The following is a 19,482-nucleotide window of genomic DNA, read 5'->3' as shown; positions in this document are numbered from 1 at the left end:
GGTTGGTTTTATCGTGCAACCGTGGCAAGAATCAGAGACGTTTTAAGGCATGGGCAAAGTGGACAGTTGTCCAGAGCCCCCACCTTTCAAGGGGCCCTTGGAAAGAACTTTATCCCACCTCTGCTTATTTCCATAGCTCTACCTCTCTCTTCCCTGCCTACTTCTCTCTACCTCTGAGTCGGTTTCTCTTTGCCCAGTGGCATCTTATGGTTTTCTGGGGGCCTTGGAAACACATATTTTAATTGCTTTTGTGTGAAGCTTGTTTTTGGAAGTTTGCCATCATGCGGGATTCAATTCGTAGAAAATAAGTAACAAAATTGAAAGTAGTTACATACAGGGGGCCACAAAAATATGTCTTGCCCAGGGCCCCGAAAATCTTTAAAACAACACCGACAAGAATGAACCTCACTCCAGGGTTGCAACATGTTTGCTTAAGGGTCAGCATTAGTCTCTTCAGTTTGATGCAAACAATATTAGCAATAGTTGCATTGAGCCAAAAATGGCTTCTGTCTGGGGTTTGTGTTTAAGTACTGCTGTTCGTACCTTCCTACCTGCGTGGCCAGCCTGGCTTAAGTTGTCCTGCATCTTTTCTTGTTTAATCCTGTTGCACCGATGATGGCTAGAATAGTTCCGGGTGTCTACGTTAACACATCACAATCACCTCAGTTTTCTGCAAACAGAAATCTCCAGAACTTCCTACAAATGGCAAAAGTTTTCCCATACAACTTTCCTACACTTCAGTAAGCCCACCCACACCCTCTACTTGTTTGGGTGAGCTATTTGAACAAGACAGGATCAGGCCAAAACATTTGACGGCCTATTTCTATTATTATGGCAGGTAAAGGGTACAAAATGTCACAGCGTCAGCAGAGAAAATACATCAAATACCACACACGTTTTCCAGCTACATGTCACATTTGTGGCATAGCAAAGGACTGCTTGATGCACCATAACGAAAAAAAAGTTTTGAGAACTCAAATGAACAATGTAACCATCTTGAAAAGGCCATGACCTTGATGGACAGGCTATCCAAGCAATTAAAAAAACGAAAATCACCTAAAAACCAACGGCTGGAGGGACTGTCCCAAAGATCACCACCCACTTTTCTGAAAAATTAATTAAATGCGCTGTTGCAGACAGCTAAAGCTGTCTGTAGCCAGACCTGAAAATGTGATAAGGTCACACGCTATAAGTATCCTCTGAGGTCTGTCCTGTGTAAGTTCTCTTTTGAAATAATTCCCTTTACCTACTTTGCATTTCAATACAGTAGGGACAAAGAGTGGAGCCTAGGTTGTTGTTGGGTCTTGTTTGTGAGTGAGATGTTCACAGGACTTTTCTAGCACCCCACCCTCAACGCGACCATCAACATTGCTGATACTCTTGAGTGTAAGAGAAGGGGCGTCCAAGGGTATAGTGCTTCACCGTTTCCCTTAAATGCCTGATCTCAATTTTGTGTTGCAAGTTGTCGATATCGCCTGTGTTAAAATGGAGACCACTATATGGAGCATCATTACGAGACGCCCTTATAGAGGTGGATATAGGCCAGACTTAACAGTTCTGGGTGGTATCTTACCCAGTTAAAAGGCATTGTGAGTTTTTGGCTGAAGTATTAGGGAAAACATGTAGGACAAAGAATAATTGGCATGTTTTCTCTGATTCGGAGCAGTTTCCACACATATTTCCTCTTGATTTTAGTACTTTCCACTATACTAATTCACCACTAATTCTTTATGAGTTCTAGAGTAGAGTGTTACTCGCTGAAAAAAGCGCTTCAACACCCCATCAAGGGTAGCAATCGCAATATAACTACAAACCTTTTTCCCTCTTCTATCCCTCCACTATCTTTCTCAATTCAAATAACAGACTAACATATCCACCACTCAAATCACTTACATATTTCACTATACTAATTCACCACTAATCCTTTATGGGTTCCGAAGTAGCACGCTACTCATCGAAAGAAGCATTTTGATGCCTCGTCTGGTGTAGTAAGTGCTATATAAATGCAATTACAATACCATACAATATGAGGAGACATATTTGGTTTTATCAGGTGTGTTCCATCACATGGTAAATGGGGGTAGCTGAGCAGAGCAGGATAAGGGATGCCACTGCATCTGACTCCTAATGGGTCATGGTCTGGAGAAGAAAGAAGCAAGACAGCAAGGAGTAAAATCAGTTTAGGGATAGGTCTGTCTTACCAGCAGACACTAAGTGTTATGGTGACTTTCCCCAAGTGCAGAGATGCATTTCAACATACAGTGTTGGAATGGCAGACCTCCCTGTAATCTGAACCCACTAAGTATCCTTCGGTAGAAAGTACAGTTTTCTACAACATTTCATGGAAATAGAAGAGCTGCCATCAGTTCTGCTCTGCAGGGATCCCAGTAAATCCTAGATATGCCCCTTACCAACACATGAGCATACTCAGTGCTTCTCTAGATCATGTACCCACACGTTGAGGGACACTGGCAGGCATTGCCCTGTTTGTCTTTGTTAAATGGCTACCTTATTTTTCCTTTTAGAAATAGCATGCTATAGACTTAGAATCTCTGCTCCACCTCTGTAGTCTGTGTGCTCTTGGGCAAATCCCATGAGTTTTGCCCTCCAAACACTGGACGGATGATCAGAAACGTACAAAATGATGTTGAGTTCAGACATCTCAGACGAGATAGAAAGGTGAAAGAAAACATAGTCATCTGACCTTTACCAGAAATTGTTGTAATGGAAAGGTCAACACAAGCTCACCAACAAAATATCAAATTAGGGGCCTCTTCTCGCAAAATATATAAATATTTGTGGCCAGCGATAAACAAAATTGTGTGTTAAGAATGACAAACCTTTTTTCCTATCAGCAGCCAATGAAAACAATCTGCATTACGTAAATAGATTGAAATAGAGGGGAACTGGCTAAATTTGCAATTTGAAAATGGTGTACCGCTTCACCCGCTCCAACACAATGCAAATATAAACATGACTTTGCCAGTGGTACTAATAGATGCCAAGATTATGGTGCTTTCAAGTAGCCGGTACTTCCTCGTTCTGCTGATCACTGCCTCAATCAATATATGTTCCAGTAATAGATCTTCTCGTCTGGTTTTAAGCCAGTAAGGATGTCGTAAAGCATACATCATAGAATCGGTGGCAACGGTATTGCTTTGCGGTAGTCTTTTGTAGACATCATCACCATTTCCTACTGAATCCGACTTTAAGAGCTCCACTTTCTTTTTACCACTTTCCCTGAATTCATTTTAGTTGTTGTCAATAGCCAGTATATTTTACCCTATTATGGGCTAGACTTGGACTTTGTGTTTACGATTTTCACTCTGTTCATGTTTAGTTGTTGCAGTCTTATTCCATACTAATCTTTCCTTTGCGTAATCTTTAAATTCATTCTCTGCTACTAGAGGGAGGGGCGCCTTTGTAAGTCTCCCCTACAGACAGCTTTAGTCATCAAAGACCTTTTGTGGACAATACCAATAATTATTCTGGATTTTGACTCAGTCATCGGGTACAATGTTTTGGCTTTCTTGTCGACATAATTTGACATCCAACTTATTACCTGAAATGTCATTGTAACAAAATTACAATAGGACAAAAATCCACATATAAAAAAGCAAACTAAAGGATTTCTTTATATGTAGCATAATAAAAAGATTTACTAGAATTACAAAAACACTGACACCATAATGATGTTGGTTGGAAACTCGGGCCCTGAACATGTTTATATTATATTTACAGAATTTAATACTATGACTTTTTAAACTGATGCACTAATGTTTAAATGTAGATTACATGTATATAAACTGGACATGAATGCGTAAGCCACCGCTGTCACTGCATCCTGCTTCCACACCCTTAAGATGTTGGGTAAGATCTTCAAATGGCCCCCAAGCAACACGAGAAAAACTGTCACTCATTTTCTAGTCACCAGCAAGTTGGACTATGAGAACACCCTCTACGCTGAGATCACCAAGCAACTCAGTAGAAGAGTACAGACCATCCAGGACTCAGCAGCCAGACTCCTCCTCAAACTCCCACATAGACCTCGCATCACACCACACTTCAACTATACTGGCTCCAGGATACACAAATGCGCATAAATTCAAACTCATTACACACACATTCAAGGCACTACACTACTCAGGCCCCACCTACCGGAGCAGTCACATCTCCTTCCACCAACCGCCCAGACACCTCTGCTTTGCAGGACTCCTACCCACACACATCCCATGCATATACAGAACCAGCTCAGGGGGACGGAATTTCTCTTACACCGCATTTAAAGTGTGGAACGACCTGTCACTCCACCTCATAGCCTCCCACTCTCTTCTTGAATTCTGCAAGAAGCTGAAGACCTGGCTTTTCAATGAACCAACCTACCATAGAAATGGCTAGGTGCACACACACACACCTGCTCAGTAGCAGAATACCCTCACTGGTGATAGTGCGCTTTATAAATAAACATATCACAACATAAACATTTTTACCAAAACATTTTTAATACCTTTATTCCTTCTGATATAAAATTAATTGACATACAGAGTAACCCCCAAGTCGTATAGTCCTACTTTTGTTTCCACTTTGTTGGCCCAATGACCCAGAGTAACTGGGCTGATTTTGGCACTTGAATCGTGATAGATAAAGGCAACAGTAGGATTGATTCGCCAAGCACTTCGGAAACACTAACATCGAATTGGGTAGGACCACTTTGGGGGATTAAAAGTGGATATAAATATAAGAAGGATAAGCATAAAAACAAGAGGGGGGTAAGAATGGAACCACCCCTTTGAGGAAAAGAAATAAAAAGTAGCATGGGGGATGGGAACCACCCAAAACAAATTGGCATGAAAGCCATTTTCCAGTTTATTACGGCTGCCTAGCAAAAACCTTTGTAACTGAAAAATTTGTCTGAATTGGTTTGTCAAAATAAAAAATAGGCACCAGTTTCTTCAGGTGGTTTTCACTGAATACACATATACTCTTTGAGATTGCTTCGTGGCTTTATTTACCTCTTTGCAAGCAGCCTGCATACCATAAGTTCAGAATCTTTGTCATTAAAATTTCTGACCGTAATCAATGGTTTTTACGTGGAAGAGGTGTGGTGCAGCAGCCAGGGTGCCTGACTCCGCACCAGGGGGTTCACGGTTCGATCCCTGGTGCCGGCAACAGGTTAGCCCAGCACCATGTGACTCTGGGCAATAGCTTGCTTAATCTTCCCGATGGCCCCCAGCACCGGGACACCTCCCGGAGGTAGCTGTGCGCTTTACAAATGCTGGTATTTCTTTTCATTTCATTTAATTTCATTTCATTTGGTCTTTTACATGGTTTGAGATGCAATGGCACTTTTGACTGAACGAGTACCTGTGTTGGAATGAATCGCCAATTTAATTTTGATTGTCTAGAGGGTCTCTGCAGGATTACGTTCTGTCAATCATAAAAATTAGAAACCGAGCCGTGGCTCTAATGCAAGTGTAGCAGTCCATACCCTAAATAGTTTGGAAGTGTAGAGAAGTCAAACGTACTCTTTCTTACTTAAGATCTGTATTAATTGGATTAACTTCCAGACTTAATGATTTCCAGTATGTTTTGTAACTAATAAAGTGATATTTATTTATCCGGATCGATTAATTCATCAAGTCCATGTACAGGTGTGAAAGCGAAGACAAGTGTTTTGCAGCAAAGTATTATAATTTCCGTTGACTTCACTAGTGAGAAAAGATTAGGCCACCCCAGGGCTAAAACTAAAACATGATAAGACGACTTTATCAGTGTTACTGGTGCCTCACTTGTCTCTCTTGAATTACAGATGATTGGAACACCCCCATACTGGTCCCAGACTCCCGCATGGTCCATGAGTTGCCAGCTCTCCCCGCCACCTCTGTGCCAAAGCCAGTCCAGTTGCCACTGATAATGACAGCTGCTGAGCTGCAGGCTATGGAAGCTCTGGTAGGTGCTTGTTGAGCCTTCCACTTCTGATTTGTGTTTGAATTCCTCGATTCCAAAAGCATTTACATATGAAACAGCATTTGCCCAACATAGTATCTAGTTAGTACGTTATAGCGAAACTACAATTAGAACATTGGAATGTCGAGGGCTCCATTGAAGACAATAGAGTGCTCCAGGCTTCTAATGGCCGTTAGAAGCCCGGAGCATCAACATTCTAATGTGCTATTACTGTGAACAAAGGCCTCACGGAGCCCGAGGGGATTTCCAGCCCACTCTGGCTCTGTGAGGCCTTTGTTTTACAAATTAGAACATTCTGCCCTCTAGGGCCAGAATGTTTTAATAGCCTTAGAGCCTTCTGTAGCGGGCTCTACTGGCCATTAAAGGCCTGCTCCCCTGTTCATGGCCCGATCCGAATGCTGGAGCGGGCCTTTAATGGCTGTTAGAGCCCGCTACAGCAGGCTCTAAGGCTATGTTGGTATATGAATGAAAAATTCAGGTGTGGGTGGTATTTGGGAATGTAACAAGACAATCCAGTAAAACCAGTTTAAAAATATGGTGCAGGGCTTCGCTATTGGTTCAGCTCATTGTTCGAGACCTCGTATACCCTGACAAAGGCAGGCTCTTTGAGAGCAGCCCAGAGGGGTTTTACTGGGAAGAGGCTGTTCAGTGCTGAATAATGCTTTGTTTTCTATTTTGGTAATGGACAGTATCCAGAGCTCATGCTGACAGATGAGGAGAAGAGATTGCTATCTCAAGAAGGAGTTGCATTACCCAACAATTTACCCCTTACCAAGGTATGGACAGCAAATGTATAAGGGTGTGGGAGGGAGGAGTTGAATGAGCAACAATGTTATCAAAGTGACAGGGAATACAGAGCAATTTAGGGGGTGGAGAGAGAGGCACTGGAACAGGGAAAATCAGGGGACGGAGAGGGCACGCAGCAGGAGTTCAGACACCCTTCAGAGAGAACAAACACACATTATGTTACTTTATAGTATTAAGGGTGCTAGTTTCATTACTATCAACAGGCCTCTTGTTTGTATTTTTATGGTCAGCTAAAAAAGTAGTGGAGGTCTTTTTAGGGTATTGGCAAGAACCATGGTTTAAACTAAACATACAGACAGTAAACCCATTCAGTGAGATGTTCAAGCAGAACTATATCGCTGTTAACATTTTCTAGCACGAAGCTTGTGCGCGTGATCGCTGAGACTGTTTATTAAGGAAGAAATTCTTTTTTTTCTTTTTGTTTTTAAAGAAATGAGTGAATTAGCTCTTTGATTTTGTTTTTGTCTTACTTAGAAATAGCTAGGTAGAGTCTGAGAGAAGTTTAAAATCACCATTGTGCGGTTATAATAATTTTTTCCAACTCAACTGCAAAACATAATAAAAACAGATGAAGTGGGCTGGCTTTAACCGAGGAAAATTGATCAATCTCGTAAAGATAGCCCAGACCTCCTTGAAACGACTATTCACTATATTGTCATGTACTACCAAGTTATAGCTATCAAAATATGGAGTAAAAATCTGTAACTCTTGACTCAGTTTTGGGTGTGTTTTTTCAAATCAAATTTTTTCATGCTGTTTTGAGATATTAAGAAATATTCCCAGGTGTCAGGCAGGACCTTAAAATTACCCACATTGTGCCATCTGGGTACCAGTCAGAGCGATGATTTCGAGAGCGAAGCATTGCACATGTCATGCCACAGTAGCGACTGATACAGAACGGGTTTGGCGGGGGGTTGTTAACAATTAAAAATACATTTACCGCTCCATGGCCGCTGTCTTCCTCCATTGTCTGTCCTTGCTTCTCTTCCAGGGAGCATACAGGCTCCCCGCTAATCACAACACTGCTGTCACCATTATAGCAGCAGGTTCGGCGCTCAGACAGGGATTGCCAGCCTATGCACGATCTCCACCGTGGCTTTGCTTTACAGCCCGGTGGAGAACATGCTTAGTGCGCATGACAATTTGGATGGCCCTAGACGTCCGGTCAAACCATCATGCACACCCACCTAAGTGCCCCAACCGCTCCACCCCCTGCTGGCTGTGACGACAGACAAGCCCCGGCCCAAAGCAGGTTTCAGCACGGAAAAAGAAAATGTTAATAACCTCTTACTTCTCCTTTTTGCACTGCTGAAAAGCAGTGTGGGGACGCTTCTCCGCCTTAGGGGAGGAGCCGCCCCTATCATGCCACCCAGAAGAGACTCTTTGGACCCTTAACAGGCCCAGCTATGTCCTCCATTCCTTTTTGTATACATATCAAAATCATAGATGGGTATATAAGGATCAGTGACACAACCTTCTGGTTTTTGTCTGACAATGTTTTATAGTTTTTTCTATTTTTTGGTTCTGTCTTGCTTAATGCCTAGACATGGACTCAAGCAATGTTGAGATTTGAAGTGATATAGGTGTATGCTGTGCTTGGGTACAAATCACAACTCTTTTACCTGCGACTGTGCAGGTGCATGCAACCTAGAACCAATGGGAAAGCAAGGTCAGACATTTCCTGGTTATTCAGGAAAGTGATTATTCATTCTCCAAATATAAAGCTCCCGCAATGCAGTGATGAAACCTATTCACTGTAAAGAAGTGGACGAGGAAAGGTTTGTGCTATAAGTAATGTTCCTAGCGAACCTACCACTTGTGTTTGGGTTGGACCATCGCTGGGGGACCTTGAAGTAGGTTAAGGCATCAAACCTCTTCCTCTGAATCGGCACCCATTATTTAAAAGCTTTAGGTGAGCTTTGCCACTCCCTCTGCTAACGTTTCCTAGTTTTCCGAGCCCAAAGCCTCTAATTTGCCATTATTTAAAGACAAAGCACCTTTCCAGCCCTGAGCCTCAATTACTGCCTTGCTGAATTTGCTGCTCAGACTCCCGCACGCTCTTGGAGCTTCAGAGTGAGCCCTCATTGTTTTCTTTTTCGCTGGTGCCAGTAACTTTGCCTCGGAGCAAGAGGATTTGCTCCCACCCAGGAATGAACCTACTGTTTAATAAATGAATGAATATAATTTATAAAGCGCAACTTATGCCCATGGGTGTCTTGGCGCTATAGAAAACGAGGATAGCTACAGCAGATGTCAGAAGCGTGTCAAGCCGATGACCAGATGCCTTCTAATCCTTTGGGAAAAGCCAGGTCTTTAAGACCTTTCTGAAAGTAAGTAAAGAGAGAGCAGCTTTTAATGTCAGTGGAAGGCTGTTCCAGAGCACAGCTGTGGCCCTCAAAAAGCTCTTCCCACCACAGTTGGTCCTCCTAAATGAGGGGACAGTCAGGTTCATGGCAGAGCTCACTTGGATGTGCCATTTGAGTTTCTCCTTGAAGCGGGCTGGCCCCAGTCCATGCAATGATTTATAGGCCAGACAGAGAGCCTTCAACCTACATCGTTGTCTGACTGGCAACCAGTGTAGTTTCCGGATGGCTCCTCTAGCCGATTCATGTTTAGGAATTTTAAAAAGGAAACAGGCAGCAGCATTTTGCAAAGTCTGAAGCCTCGCGTGACCCGCTGCTAGAGTAAGCTAGAGACTATTGCTATAGTCGATCTTTGTAAGTACCAATGCAATGTTAGCAGTTCTCAGAAGTTCAGGCGGCAATAATTTTTCGATCTTTTTTCAAGCCTTAAGGAGCGAAATGAGACTGATGTCATTTTATTCACTTGGTCCTTGAACTTCAGTTCTTTATCTAAACATTAATCTCAGATGTCTACTTCTCTGCCAACAAGGGTAATCTATCTAACGACCTCATCCTCTACTCCAGAAAACGTGCATGTTGTGGGAACGTCTTCCACTTCATGCTTTGTAGATCGGTCACTAGAAAAACTCCACATGGTCTCAAACTATCTGCTTTGCCCTCGTCTTTCTTCAGTGCGACCATCACCCTTTACAACAATGGTATTATTCTAATTCAAGCCTCTAATGACAATTTAGCTAAGAGGGATAATATCTTCCCTACACTCAGGAAAGCTGTAACCTCTTCCCCCCCCACCCAAACCATCCTATTACACAAGACATCACATTCACCCGCCACACCTTGTCCGGAATGACTCCAATTTCACAAAACCCTACTCACCCCCCAAGCGATCGCGATTCCATTCAGTCCCCTGACTCCCTAGAACCCTCACAACCCACCCGATCATCTTTTCCGGTGGCTAGCAGGCCGACAGCGTCACACACTTCTCTGATTTTTAAACGGTTACACTATGATTCCTTAGTTGGGGTTGCCCCTCACGTCCCACCGCCTTTTCCCTCACCCTGTGAACTTCCTTGCATTATCTCACCTAATACTCTGTCTGAGCCTAGGCGATTGCCCTCTAATGAATCCACCCAATCAACCTCCCCTCACCCATCTCCTATCCGCCACTCACCTGTCCCTCCTCCCTCCCTCCATCCCAGACTCCCCTCTCCACGCGAACAGGATCTCCACAAATCATCACTGACTCAATCGCTCCCCCAGACCAGTTCACCGCCGCCTCTGACCATCCAGTTATCCCTCGAGGCCCCGCCTCTCCGCCGGACTCAACAGACAACTCCTATCCGATAACCAGCACTCAGATCTGGCTGCGCGTCTGGATGAGATCTCTCACCACCTGCGCCTCCTCTACGACAAACTTCATGAACTGAAAGCCATCCTAACCGAGCATCTACCACTGCTCAGATTTATTAATTCCCTAGGGAAACTGCACATTGTCCCTACCGGCGCAGTCCCTGTCCTTGACACACACTCCTCTCACCTTACTCGGAAAACCCTACCCTTCCCAAATGCTCCCTCCCGCCCCAGAAGAACGAAGACCGATCTAGCGACCAGTGATAGCTATGATTTACTGCTCTCCTATTCCCACACACTAGACACCGACAAGACCCTGCTGGGTCATATTCAAGCCATTCACGCCAACCCATATAGGGAACCCGCAAACAACCTCAGAGTTATAAACAGTGACAACCTCAAAAAAGTGAACATCATTCAGACCCCTACCCCTCACGCACCTGTACAATTGAAATGCGCTCTTCTCAATTGCAGATCAGCTAGTAAACACGCCTCCGATATCTTTGACCTCATTCTACACGATGATCTTGATCCTCACAGAAACCTGGCCAAATGGCTCTTCCACCCCTATTCTTGACCTCCTAGTTCCTCCTAGCCATGACATAATTCGTCTGGACAGATCTACAAAACCAGGGGGAGTACTAGCTTGTATACATCGGAATACACTATTGGTTTCCTAATCGGATACCCTCACTTCAACCTCCAGTGAATACCTTTGCATTAATATCTCAAGCAACCACCTCCCTGTATGCAAACTACACACCTTATATCGCCCCCTGGAGATAATCTTTCCTTCATTGATCATTTAATGGAAATCATCTCATCCAATGATGACACATCGATGTCCTAAATCTTCCTGGGAGATTTCAACCTTCACTGGTCCAACCCTAATGATCAAGCAGTAAACTGCTTAAAATCCTTCCTATCTGATCATGAGCTGACTCAATTCTGTGACAGACCAACTCCTAACAAGGGAGAAATTCTGAACCTTATCATATCAAAAGGAAACGCCATTGCATTGGATTTCATTAGCCCATGTGATTGGTCTGACCACTACAGCATCTTCTTCTTTATCAAGAGGGAGGTGTCCTTGAGAAGAGTTCAACCTAAGAAAATGAAGCAATGGAAAAGGGACCTCCGGAACATCAACACCCAAGATCTAACAACCCGCCGTAAGCAGGCCTTGTCTTCCCAAGCTGATACGATAGACGTTCATGTACTTGTCGATTTCTACAATTCCACTATCTCTAATATCCTGGACTCCCTAGCTCTGCTACAGCCAAAAAATGCTTCAGGCAAATTCTCCCAACCTTGGTTCACCGACAACCTAAACTCGGATCGCCGCAACTTAAGGGCAGCTGAAAGATTTTGGAGATCCAAACCCTCCACGGATCATTTAATTAACCTTAGATCGGTTAGGAGTTCCTAAAATTAAAAAATCAAGAATGCTAAGGCTGATTTTTTCAGAACCCAACCTAATCAGGCCAAAAACCGACCCAAGAAACTTTTTGAAATTGTTAAACAACAATCGGTCAAATCACCCTACCGCCCTGACCCTGGTGACGGCCTTCCATCATGCGACGATTTGGCTGCCTTCTTCATTGAGAAAACAAAAATCATCAGTAGTGACCTGGATTCTAAAAGGGCTCTTCTTCCATCCTATGGGTTTGCTTCTCCCTTTGTCAACCATGAGAGCCTTGATCCCTTGAGACTTAGCACCAAGAACAATGCCACTTGGAATACCTTTGCTCCATTCAGCAAAAGAGACATTTACAACATTTACCTTATGATCAACCCATCTAACCACTTCAGCGACCCACGACGCCCATCGTCAAAGAAATCAGAGACGCCATCATCCCCCTTTGGACAAAGATTATCAAAGCTTCACTGTCACAAGGCATGATCCCCGACTGCCTAAAAGCTGGTCAGGTATTCCCCATCCTAAAAAAACCTAATGCTGACATTTCTGATCTTAATAACTTCCGTCCTATTTCCAACATCCCCACTCTGGCTAAACTTCTAGAAAAATGTGTACTATCGCAACTTTGCGTGCACATAGAGAATTTCCAACTTCTGGACCAACATCAGTCTGGATTTTGGAGAGGTCACAGTATGGAATATGCTCTGACTCACATCTTGGATGACATTTAAAAATGCTAGACCAAAAAGAATCTTGCCTCCTGATCCTCCTGGAACTTTCCTCCGTGTTTGACATGTCAATCACGACAACCTCTTATCCATTCTAGAACACAGGATGGGCCTCTCAGGACCGGTATTGCAATGGTTTGCGTCCTTCCTCCACAACAGATCTCAAAGAGTCAAGGTGAATCATTCCCTATCCCAGCCCACTGCAGTATCCATGGGGGTTCCACAAGGGTCTGCCTTACCACCCGTCCTCTTCAATTTATTCTTGGAACCGTTAGCAAATGCACTAAATTCTGCGAACATTCTTTTTCACATGTATGCAGATGACACTCAACTTTATCTGAAAATCAACTCCCCTGATGACCTCACTTCACTCAACGCTACCCTGACAAATACTCAAAATTGGTTAACTGAAAGTCACCTTTTGCTCAACACCTCCAAAACGGAATTCCTTCTCATCTCGCTTGCTAATCCCATGGCCAAGATTGGCATCTGGTTGAATCACCTCACAGCATTCAACTGCTCCCCCCACATTATTGAATCTTCTAAATCCTTTGGAATCACACTGGACATGCACTTGAATATGCAGGATCACATTAGCAATATAAGCAAGAGCGCTAAACCCCAGATGAGTATACTCAGGAATCTCAAACCATTCCTTCCACAAGATGACTTCAAGCAGGCGGTTCAAGCGCTCACACTGCCTAGGCTAGACTACGGGAGTGCGACGCTCTGTGGTCTTCCTAAATATACCTTGGCCCCACTAAGAGCCTCTTTGAATGCCGCAGCCAGATTGATTACTGGTACAAAAAGAAATACTCACATATCCCCAGTCCTAAAATCTCTAAATTGGCTGCCTTACGAAGCAAGAATTCAGCTAAAGATTGCCTGCTTGACTCACGAAGCCCTCTATCTTTTTTGTTTTTTGTTTTTGAAAAACCTTTATTGATGTTTCAATCATTAACACGTATGGGCCTACAACCCCCCGGGGCCGGCCGCTAAATAACCAGGATAATACAAGCAAATGTCAACACAGGCGGCACCTCGGAGAGCAAAGTCTTCAATCCAATATAGTCCGGCCAATGAGCCGCGCAGGTAGGACACCAGGAGAGAAAGGGTTTTTCATTTTATGATAAGACGAAACAGTAGGATCAGGTGCCAAACAATTTCCCAACAACGAGAAGGGGCAAGGATAAGAGACGTAAACAATAAGCAGCAATACATTGAATCAATGGCGCAGGCGCGGGAAAGTACGGATGGGGAGAAATATCAAAGATAGTTGCGCCTACAGGTCCCCATACCTAAAGCCCAGCGAACCCCCCGGAAACTGTGGCACACATGAAGAGCAAACGATTCACAATCAGGGTGGTGTATCGCACTGATCCCAGAAAAAGAAAGCAAAAAGAAACAGAGAAGAAAGAGGAGGCCATGGAAAAAGAGATAAAGACTAAAGAGTCCCCTCCCCCATCCCCCCACCCTGCACCTCTGCGAATGAGTATGGCCCCACCCCCCAGCAGTGTGCCTGTCGCCCTGGAACTAGACCCGAAATATAGAAGAGACAGGGAAAAAAGAGAGTGAGAAAGAGCCCCCCCAGACGGGGGGGCGGAAAGAATATAATAAACTGGAGGAGGGCCTTAAAAACATACCCCCGGCTTCTCCCTCCCGCACGGTGAAGTCTCCCCCCAGCAAACAATTAGCATCACCAAGTCGACCATATCAAAAAAAGGGGGGGGGGAATGGGGAGCATTATACACCAACTATGCGAATAATCACGAGAGCGCGCAACCATGAGTCCGCCTGTCTACTAGGTGACCACCCCCGAAGGATCGGCCTCAGCCTTGACCGCTTTTTGCGATTCTGCCCATGCCTGCCCCTCGACCCAGCACCATGTCCGATGTCCCAAGGTACAGGAGTGTCCAAAAACAGTCGGGAAGCGCCGCACACAGGTGGGGTGGAAGTCTCTGAGCATCCGCACAGACCGCTTCATGGAGGGGCGTCTTTTCCAGTGCCGCCCCAGGATCTGCACTGCACACAAGGTCCAGACAGGCTGAATCAGCCAAATGAGACACACGTTGCTGGAATTGTCCCTGGGCCGCCGGAGACCGCGCACGGGACAAGGCCACCATCTTCCGCTCAGGTCCAATACCTCCGGAACAGATCAAGTCCACAGTTAGCCGACCACACGGTAGCATATTGTCCGGAGTGTCCGGCTGTACACTAATCGCGGGGGGGGCCGCAACATCTTCCTCTTGTGTGCAGTGTGGAAAGCCACTGTGTACCTGCGGACCAGCATGCCGCCACTGTCCCAACGCTGTTACCACACCATCTAGCTTCCCCCCCAGGACCCCGGCGCCATGAGCCAAGGAGTAATGAAGGGCACCAAGGGCCTCCAGGAGGTCGCAGTACCCCAGAGCAGCTCCCTCCGATCGCTCCGCCACACTCCCGAAAGTCACACACCCCCAGTCTCGCTGCGTCCCAGCGGATAGGATGGTAGGCAGCATCGTGACAAAATGGCCGCTGGGAAGGCCCGACTCGTATTGGGGCCAGGACCCCGGGAACAACGCCTCAAGGTCCACGTCGCTGAAGACAGGGATCCTGGGGCAGGCACAGATTCAGCCGTTGCGCGGTCACGGGCAACAGTCGTCTCCGCCACGGACCAGCTCCCGCGAAAAGCCGGGAGCAGCCCGCAAGGATCAGGGCGAGCCAGGGACGGCGTCCGGGCAGCTCACCGTCAAAGGCAGGGGCAAACGCCACAGAATCCGAGAATTGCACACCCGGGCATGTCCTCAGTCCGCAACGCTCAGCAGGGGGGAGCGGCCGCAGCAAAATGCAGGCCGAGGGGAGCTCCGCTTCGGTGGACCGACTCCACCCAGTCACCACAGGCCGCTGTTGTTCAACTGCCACCCGGCCAAGGCGTCCACTCGAGGTCCCGGCTTCGGGACCGCACGGGCCGCAAAGTTCAACCGCTGATTTCTCCGGTTGTACGGCAGTCAGAGACCTCGGAGTCACACGATCGGTTGCCACTTTCGTTTACGAACACGATCTCGTAGCGCAGAATAAGGATCTCATGCAGGATATCCGTGCGGGATGCGGAGGTTCACGGAGCCGGGAATCTACGCTGCCGTCCCGGTCGCCATCTTGGCTCCTCCTCGAAGCCCTCTATCTTAAGACCCCATTTTATTTGTCTCAAAAGCTTGAATTATATGGACGGGGTAGACCGTCAGGAAGTGCATGTTCAGAAACCACAGATTTTCCACAAAAAGAGAATGAGTCACAGAGCTTTCTCAGGCTGTGCCCTGAAGATCTGGAACTCTTTTCTACCGGAAGTCCGCCGGATCTCTTCCACGGCTTCTTTCAAAAAGGAAGTAGAAACAATCCTAATGAACACGTTCTTGCCTTAATTGGCAATGACTCCACTCCTCACTCACTGTCTCCGGATTGTTTATTAGTTGGTTTTCACCTTTTAATCCCAGCCTCGCCTGGTATGCACTTTTAAGTGATGTATATTTTTCTCCCAGTACGGTATATGTCTTACTCTTAATTTGATGTACTCGGATACCCTCTTGGAACCTGCTCGTGTTTGCATTTCGAAGTAACGTTGGTTCTTTACAACTGTTATTTCCTACCCATCCAAATTGTGAAGCGCTCTGATACCCGCCTGGGTCTTGTTCACACTATACAAAACTTTATAAATAAATAAAATAAACACCAGGATGCAGGCCCTAGTCTGTTTCAGAAGTCCAGGGCTTAGAGGGACTCTAGCCCTTATGTGTTTCTCAATTTTTAGTCTACCGAGGAAGAACTGAAGAAACTTCAGGTCCACTCTGAACAGTGGGAGGAATTTAATTTGCAATTGCTTGACTGAGATCTTGGAGCGGGACATGTGGCTATTCAGTAGATCTTCGCAGACAAAAAGATGATCAATTCTTTAATGTTACTCTCTGGGTCAACTAAGTAAAAGCTGTGTTTTAATGTTGCTGGCTGTAGAATGTTTTTTTTATTTCTTATTGAGGTAGTAACAAACTATAGCATTTAATTGATAAAGCATCCAAGTACTTTTTTGTCCCCACCTAGGATTGACTTGAAGTGCCAATGAGTTCCTTCAGTGGCTTCCTGTAGTTCAGGGCCTCCATGCTTCGGGTTGTAAATATTAAAGTATAATGTTTCCTCCATGATGTTTAGTGCAGCTGGAATTGGCCTGCAGCATTGTCTTTCTGTCTGCAGATCAAGTGTCCAAGTCCAACCCACTTAACATGGTGTTTGGCCGACTATGACACTAATGTGAATTTTGTAGGATGAATGGCTTATTGGCTTTCAGTTTCTCACTGTGGGTTAGGATGTTGCATATTTTGATTGGATGATTTATCCTCTTCCAATTCCAAGACTTGCCCTTTAGAGACATTGGTTGTTGTTAATCCTTAGGTTTCACCCCTAAAGCTTGCCAAATGTGTAGGAAACCCAGAGGTTGGGTGAAGAGTGGCAGAAGAAAATACTAAATAGAATCTTTCTCCTATTGTTGCTTCACAGCAGTGGTAAGGTTGCATCTGTGAGGTGAAACAGGTTGATAACACGTACAGGTATAACTTGGATATAAAAGACAGTCATCATGATTAAGTACAGAATGTGCTATGAGGGCCGTATGAAGCTCGAACAGGGTAATAGGTGGGTTAGCGCTTTGCCCAGTCAATTTAGTGTTAGACATTTCACTTTGGAAAATGAGGGAAATAGGAAAGATCATATTTAAACCAGTAGATTGATTTTAGAAGTATAGATAAAGATGTAAAACGGTGTTGATAACAAATGTGTGTGATTGAGGATGGAGAATATTGGCTTGTTGCTGGCTTCATTGTTGGCTGCTGTTTCAGGTGACCCAATCACTCTTGGATGGGGATCTTGTCCAGATGTTTACTTGAAACCACTAGAGTTGGGTGAATAACAGTTTACCATTGTGGGTTATTTTATATTTACTTGTAAATGGGTGTAATATACCTAAGCTTCGATTGAAGCTCCTAATAAAAATGTGAAGAAATGTATTTTTTCTTTACCAAGGCTTGTGTCGCAAACAGTTTGTGTGCTAGGTTTTCTTTTCGGATGTTACTGTTTCAGGCATCATCTTTACCTGAGCTTGCTGTAGGACATACGCTACTGGTCGCGTATCAGGAATTTGTTGGAAAGAACCACACAAAGCAATTGTGGCTTTCGAGCTCCATGGTTTTTTATTCCCATGTATCGTACATTAATGTCTTCAATTAACTCTACAACAATATTATGCGCCTGCTAGATTTGGAGTTAGAGATGTGTCAAGTTTTGGGCTTTGTCAGTAATCATACAAAGTTTAGTATCCAATTAATGATCTAGTTCTTGCTGGATGTTTTTTTCAGGCATTTGCACTTGTCCTCCTCAACATGCCATTCACTTCCGTTTCTATCTTCTATATAATTGCTTGATTGGAGAGATCTTTTCTTTTGTTACCATTTGCTATAATGTTTCAAAGCTGCACATTTTCTTTGAACGTCTAAAGTATTAGAACTGGATGCGGATAAAAGTTTAAAGCCCTCAATTCTGCTAGGGCAGGATCCAAGACTTGGTCTTTATGCAGCACAGTCAAAGGAGCATTCTTAAAACATGTCAGTTTGCTGTTCAGCTGAGGATTTAAGCACTTCTTGGCATGGGATGATGCCATCTTAAAATGAATGCCCACAACCATCTTTTTAATTTATTAATAGTTGGTAGGGAAAGGGACACACTCAAAGAGAACATAATACTGAACTGGTTTTAACACATTTATTCAACAAACAAGTTTGAAAGTAAACTAAATCAAACATGTATGTGCAGAGGTCAAGCAATCGGCAAGGTACAAAAAGAGTAATAGTCTTGCCCCTCCCCCGTTTTGTAAAGTAGCAGATCCACGTTGAATAAAATCTTTGGAGCGAGATGGCTGGGCAATGCGTGATGCTTTGGGTGCACCATTGTGGAGAGGTGTGGCTCACTGGTTAGAGGCGGCAGACCCGTAAGCAGAGATTCGCCCAAGGACCAGGGTTCAATTCCCGATGCAGCAGGGTCGTGGACCAGGGTCAAAAACGGACTCGATAATTCTCGCCTCGGTACCTACTCTAACCAGGAACACACTCGGCAACTCTGGGCATTAAGCTTGCCTCATCTCTACAACGGCCCCCCACAGACGCCGGGGATGCCTGGTTTCACCTTGGAGATACCCAGAAAGGGACCATCTCACAGGGAAAGCCAGGACGGGTTCCCCAGCGGTCTTCAGCGCCGGGACACCTCCTTGTGAGGTAGCTGTTCGCGCTCTACAAAATGCTGTATTATTATTATTATTATAATATTATTATTATTATTGTGCTAAATCCTAGTGGGTTTACCTTGCACGGCACTAAGTATGCAAACCGCTGTCCATCTTCCTCATCTGCTCGATACACTAGATTTGCTAAATCATTCCACTAGGCCCCAAAATTTCTCAGTTCAAGAAAAGGCTATCTTTTCCCAAAAACATCATGTTGTCTTATCGGTGTCTGATTGATGCCATTGCTCAAGCAATGTACTTCCTTATTAGAAATGCTCTTTTGCGCCTTGTAAGCATGTAGGGCTCAGAAGCACACCTCTCTCAAGGAGCGTGGGCTGCTAACACTATGCATGGTCCTACATATTCTGCCTATAGAGTACCATCCTAGGTCGTGATCTGTGAGCTTCAGAACTAGGCAGACTAGTACAATTTGCTTTAAAAAAAAACCATCTCCATTCAGCTCCCCAGCACCATACCGTCTTTCTGTCTGAGACCAGCTTAGAGGAGTTTTAAGCCACGGGTTAAATATGAAAGAAATGAGGTGCAACA

The 19,482-nt window shown here is 44.8% G+C and overlaps 1 protein-coding gene across 2 annotated transcripts in view; it reads left to right on the top strand.

Annotated features, from left to right (window-relative positions):
• The window catches only part of CREB3L4 (cAMP responsive element binding protein 3 like 4), a 55,557-nt gene that overhangs the window by 17,629 nt on the left and 18,446 nt on the right, over positions 1 to 19,482 (top strand). For both annotated transcript variants that reach the window (XR_014971919.1, XM_085636871.1), the window contains exons 4-5: positions 5,810 to 5,949; positions 6,657 to 6,743. Coding sequence is in view for 1 of the 2 variants with exons in the window: in XM_085636871.1 (XP_085492997.1) it covers positions 5,810 to 5,949; positions 6,657 to 6,743 (227 nt within the window). In the remaining variant the exon portion in view is untranslated. The remainder of the gene's footprint in view (positions 1 to 5,809; positions 5,950 to 6,656; positions 6,744 to 19,482) is intronic.

This window comes from Triturus cristatus, chromosome 12, assembly GCF_964204655.1.
Source record: "Triturus cristatus chromosome 12, aTriCri1.1, whole genome shotgun sequence".
NCBI lineage: Eukaryota > Metazoa > Chordata > Amphibia > Caudata > Salamandridae > Triturus > Triturus cristatus.
The sequence above is the reverse complement of the archived record's forward strand: the minus strand, read 5'-3'. Positions and strand labels throughout refer to the sequence as shown.